At 38.9% G+C, this 5353-nt stretch overlaps 1 protein-coding gene across 2 annotated transcripts; it reads right to left on the reverse strand.

The window, feature by feature from the left end:
- Nucleotides 1-790: 790 nt before the first annotated feature.
- LOC133896515 (beta-sesquiphellandrene synthase-like) lies at nt 791-4692 on the reverse strand. 2 transcript variants are annotated; one of them, XM_062337146.1, is made up of 7 exons: nt 4512-4692; nt 4181-4433; nt 3357-3720; nt 3056-3223; nt 1704-1839; nt 1332-1583; nt 791-1101 (listed from the first exon to the last, which is right to left on the reverse strand). In XM_062337146.1, exons 1-7 carry the CDS (start codon nt 4632-4634, stop codon nt 814-816), a joined length of 1584 nt encoding a protein of 527 aa, XP_062193130.1. In that variant the 5' UTR covers nt 4635-4692; the 3' UTR covers nt 791-813. The 2 variants fall into 2 exon arrangements, with proteins under 2 accessions (XP_062193130.1, XP_062193129.1); XM_062337145.1 differs by having other exon boundaries at nt 3056-3274.
- Nucleotides 4693-5353: the final 661 nt, after the last annotated feature.

Consider the following 5353-nt stretch of genomic DNA (forward strand, 5'->3'; position numbering starts at 1 on the left):
TTAGTTCTTCGCTGCTACTTCGAATCCCTGTGGTTTGGGTGGCAGTTTTTGTCGATTTTCTTGTAAATCGTCTGGGCGACGATCCCCAAGATTGCCGGTCGAAATCTTTGCTTGTTTTCTTGTAAACAAGTCGCACGTAGCTGCGAAAAGCGACAAGTATCCTTGACGGACCCATGTTGGCGAGGTGTTACCCAATTCCGCACCAACACCGGTGTTCACAAAGCTCCTGGTGACGTGCTGGGCTATATGGGCTGCGAGGAGAAGAGCAATTCATCAGGAGGAATTTTAGAGTCCACTTTCTACTTTTGGCTACGTCATTAGGTTACTGGGCGAACTTGATTTGGTGGAATCAGGCACGAATACGAATACTTCCCCAAATAGATCTTTTAAGTTATAACCAAACAATCACTTCCCCAAACGAAAGACCAAACATACTTTTTGAACTCATGTGGATCATATATATGCAGCAAACTATGATAAGGAACACCTGCTTATAATTTTAAAATATCTACCATTGTATCATATTTTTTGCACCAATCAGTAGTCATAGCAAAGATTGAAGAACAGAGCAACGTATAGGAAAAGCGAACAATATTACTTGAGAGGGTAACACAATACATTTAATGAGGCAATGAGCAGATGACACGTTTCATACTGTACCCATTGCAACATTTCACATGCTCTACTGTAACTGCTACAATTTGGTGAACACGAGTCTGGCGGTCGATCTCCACTTTATTTAATACAGCTGAAAGTGGCTGGTTAAAGATTGTATTTGGAGTATGATAGCTGGTAAAAGGGTGTTTTCAGAGTTTAGAACAATGGCTCTACATAGAGTAATCCTATCATATCTTTGATAGTATGGGAAAATGTAAATGCGTCTGTTTTCTTGTACATGTAGTCCCCAGTCCTTGCAAAATCAACAACTGTTTGTGCCACGACCTTAGGCTGTTCTGTTGGTGTAAGGTAGAATTTCTTCATATCCTTCCATGAATCTTCAATTAGCTCTTTTATCTTCTCACATGCATCGTGCATTGTTGTCCCATGCTGCAACATATAACATTGGACAGTAGAAGCGTGGTGCCCCCCTATTTGCTCACGCTGCAACACGGAGAATTATTAAATAGATTTACTACATGTGTGTTGTAATAATGTCTTTTATTATTGAGGTACTTTCCTACTACAGTTATTAAGTTATTTACCTTTGTCATGCGGTATTTGGTTACAAGATTATATTTGATGGTGAAGTTCAATTTCACTAAATAATGTAGCAATCTACGGTGCATACATAAATGTTCCTGCACGTGTGTAAAGTAAAGACAGAGAAAGACCTTTATTGATGCAATGTCATTGGAGAGTCGTGCAAATGTTGAGAGACACTTCAAAAGTCCTGGATATGTCAATAGCCAGTCAAGAATTTCCTTCGTTATGATGTCACCCATCCCAACAAGTGAAGAACATACTAGTTGAAAAACTCCAACAGTTACTCCTGAAAGTTCTAGATGTTCGTTGATTGTTTCTGGAACATAATGTTCATCACGCCATTTTATCTCCTGAGAGTATCCTCGCACCAACATCTTCAACTGCATTAGACGTACAAATATGTGAATTCATATTATATATTCATAAAATTGTGAAGCCATAATGATTTTTTGAAGAAAGGTCTAAAATCAATATATTAACACATCAAATACAATACTTGCCAATTCTTTGAGATAAAACACCCGATAGCTTTTGTTTGGTCCTAGTTCATCCTCACACGAATCAAATGTCTTCAATAAGTGCAAGTAGAAATCCTTCATGTATCCTGGTAGTAGTTCTATCGCATTCGCCTCGCACCTGCATTTTACAATCCATTGACAACATTTTATTAGCTAAAGTGCGTTTTATGCGAAGTTTGGAATCAAAATTAAAAATATTTGTTAATGGGGATATATATTCCAAAATGGTTATTTTCTTCAGTAGTAGAAATATTATTGTTTTTTTACTAGCAGTAGAACTAATTTGTATGAAACTCTTACAATCATTTGCATTAAACATTTCGTAGCTGAATTTTTTGTAATTACTAATCAGCAATAAGATTTTTTTTAGTAGAGTAGCCCATAGTAAGTGCGCTTGGTTAGTTGTGGTGCATGCTAGGGGAGCAAGAGGGGAGGGATTTTAAGGGAGAGGAAGAAGCAACGAGAGGGGAATATTAGGCTAGGGTGGTCCAGAGCTTAGGAAGCATGCGAGGGGAGAGGCTACGCCTACATACCTTGCTCACAAGTGTATGTGAGGGATGTGGGTGTAAGGCCAACTCCAACAGAGTAGTAGAAGGTAAGAAATAGGGTAGCTGTTGGAGATGAAAAAAATAGAGAATGTTGTAACAGTGATAGAGGATGCTGTAATAGTATTTTTTAGGATGAAAATTTGAGGTAGCTGTTGGAGATGGCCTAAGTTCCAGTGGCCAGAGCCGGTGGGATTAGGAAGGGTCCCTTTAGAACAATAAAGGAATAGGTAAAAGGTGCACGGGATAGGGAAAATTAGACCGTAGCTGAGGAGAAAGGCTAGTTTATCCTTCATGCTTGCATGGATTAGGCTTTATATAGGCTAACATGCGTCTTAATCTGTTGCAAACCTAGAAGTGTACAATTTATAGGTGGCATAGTAGTGTTTGAGCTTTGAATTAGACATATCTCAATTCCTAACTCGTTCACCCTCTAGTTTTGGTCCTTCCTTTTGGTCTGAAGCTCTGCCAATGCTCGCTTGGTTTTGACAAACAACAATGTAATATCTCGCCTTTTGTATCCTTGACTCGACTTGTCCCCTAAGATCTCTACTCATAATAATCCTATCCAAATAAACAATTACTAGAGATAACATCCTAAATTAACCCAAATATTAATCTGCCGCTGCATCACGCTGTGCAGCTGCTGCCACCTATGAAGCCCTCACCATGACAAATGTTTTTCATATGCAAAAAATGGCAAATAAATGCATATACATGTAACAGTGAGGATGGGGTAGAAGATAAAATTAAAATATCATTATTAGATTGCAAAGGAGACTCTCGTACCTGTATATTGCCTCAGCAAGCAGCATTGCCTCCTCAGTTGTACTGTAGGTATCCATTATGTCATCTAGTATGGTGATATAGGCTGTCATCTTGGTGAGTATAACACGTGAAAGAGAATATTTGGGCTCAGGGCATGCTCCTGTCATCCAGAAATGCATTTCCACGATTCTGTCTCGAATAAAACATAAATTTGTTTCAACATTAAGCTGCTTCCACCACCTGTGATGACACAAAGGTGAATATATTGTGTAATTGACTTAATCCAAGAGAATTTTAAAATTCAAAATTTGAATTAACTTACAGTGTGATCTGTTTTAACTCCTCACAATAAAGAAGTTGAAGAAGGTTGAAATTAAATTTTGCAAACTCTAATATGGCCTCATTTCGTGCAGCCTCCCTTTCGTAAATTGGGATATAATTTCTTGTTTCCAATATTCTAACCCTTCGAAAGAGAGGTGTTTGAAGGGCAAGAGATATTTCATCTGCTAAAGTCGATTCCAAAGAATCTAATGCAGCTTTAAGTTGGCCTCTAGTGAATATAATGGCTTCATCAAGTACTTCCTCCCCATGTGTCCTAAGGTATGCTGCATTATATAAGCTCAAGAGACTTTTTATATCATCAGCAACAAAATTTCCTTCCTTATCTTTAAAGTTTAGAAACACATCTGCGAAGTCAAGCAAGGAATATTAGTTCTTTAGCTCCAAAAGTATACAAATCAAATACAACACGTCAAAGGTTTCAATGGATTGGGCACATTTTACCATGATACCTTCAATTTTACTTGCATGTCTTGGCATTTGAGCAGTTGAAAATAGCTGATGGTACATTAGTGCATAGTAGCTACAGACATGCTGATATACATATTTATAGAGATCTATGTTGATAATAAAACCATTTGATCCTTTACATACCAATGACCCCAAAAATGGTACTGAAGTCATCAAATGAAGCATGGACATCAAAATAGCATAAAGCATGATAAACAGTATTATGATTTTGGTTAATAATGTTGACAGCTTCTTAATATACTTTTCAGTGCACTTTTTGTGGTTTTACGTAGTAAGTTGCAACTGTAGTCTATGATTGTCTTTTAAGCATTTTTCCTACTAACAAAAGGGCCTTACCAGATGACACATCATAGCCATTCTTTCGTAGAAGATAAAATCGCAGTGAAACTAAATTCAAATCTTTATCATCGTAATCAGAATTGTAAACAAAGTTCAACAGCTCGTCCATCTCATTCTCGTAGTGACTATCCAGTCCAAGCCGTTGCAATGTGATTACAAGATCCAGTATTTTTGGTACTTCATTTGCGCCCTTCAGCATCTTCCTAACTTGTTCTTTTAACACTTCGGCTCTTTCTGCCATGTATGCACGCTGCACATGACAAGCAAGTATACCAGTCAGTTTTGTGGATCAAAATGTCATGTACCATCATTCTGATGCCGATGTTACCTGATGTGCAGTGGGTGGCTGGAAAGTGGCGAAGAAATCACCCCACAGACTTGGGTGAAAGGTCGGAGCCTTTCGCAGCCCCTGAACTTCATTGACGGAGCAAACTGCAGGCGTAGACGCCATCTTCTCGATATCTATCTTAATTAGTTTTCTTTGTTCTTCCTCTTGCCGATGACTGTAGTATTGCGGTGTACTTATAGGCTAGGGAGAGCAGCAACATTACGTTGCCTTGCGACCGCGCCTCAGCATGCAGCTAGGTACGAATTGCATACAAGTCAAATGATGCTTGTATTGCATCCATGCAGGCATAAGAGTCCAATGATGCTGGCACGTAAGAGAGGAGACAAGAACAAAGAAGACAGATCCATTTCGTCTTCCTGAAAATACTATGAAAACTGTGGCGCTACACTGTCTCAGTGTCAGAGTAGTCTTCACTTGCATTAGAATATCAAGGCAGCCACCACTTGCACCAATATTAACTGTCGATCATATTATGTCAAGCTAATTGTAGTTGGTGTTCTCCTTTTGCAGATATTTTTTTCGAAGAAAAGCTACTTCTCCTGTCTCAAGAGACGGTAGCCGGAGAGGTCCACAGCCTCAGAGAACTTTTAGTTTCTTCAGAAAATCCGGAGCCTAAGGGCTCCGAATAAACTCTTTATAACACCTCCTTAGTGATGTTATAGGCTAAAATATTTGCCCCCAACAACCTCCATCGTCGCCATCTAAGCTTATGAACAAATGAAATAAAGCCATGATTCCGTAGTACACCTTCTAGGAAGTTCCAATCCGTCCTGATCGTACTGTTTGGTAAGAGCCAGCTTTGTGTTCTTCGTTTGGACAAG

The sequence above is a fragment of the Phragmites australis genome, chromosome 16 (assembly GCF_958298935.1).
Source record: "Phragmites australis chromosome 16, lpPhrAust1.1, whole genome shotgun sequence".
In the NCBI taxonomy this organism is placed as follows: Eukaryota; Viridiplantae; Streptophyta; class Magnoliopsida; order Poales; family Poaceae; genus Phragmites; species Phragmites australis.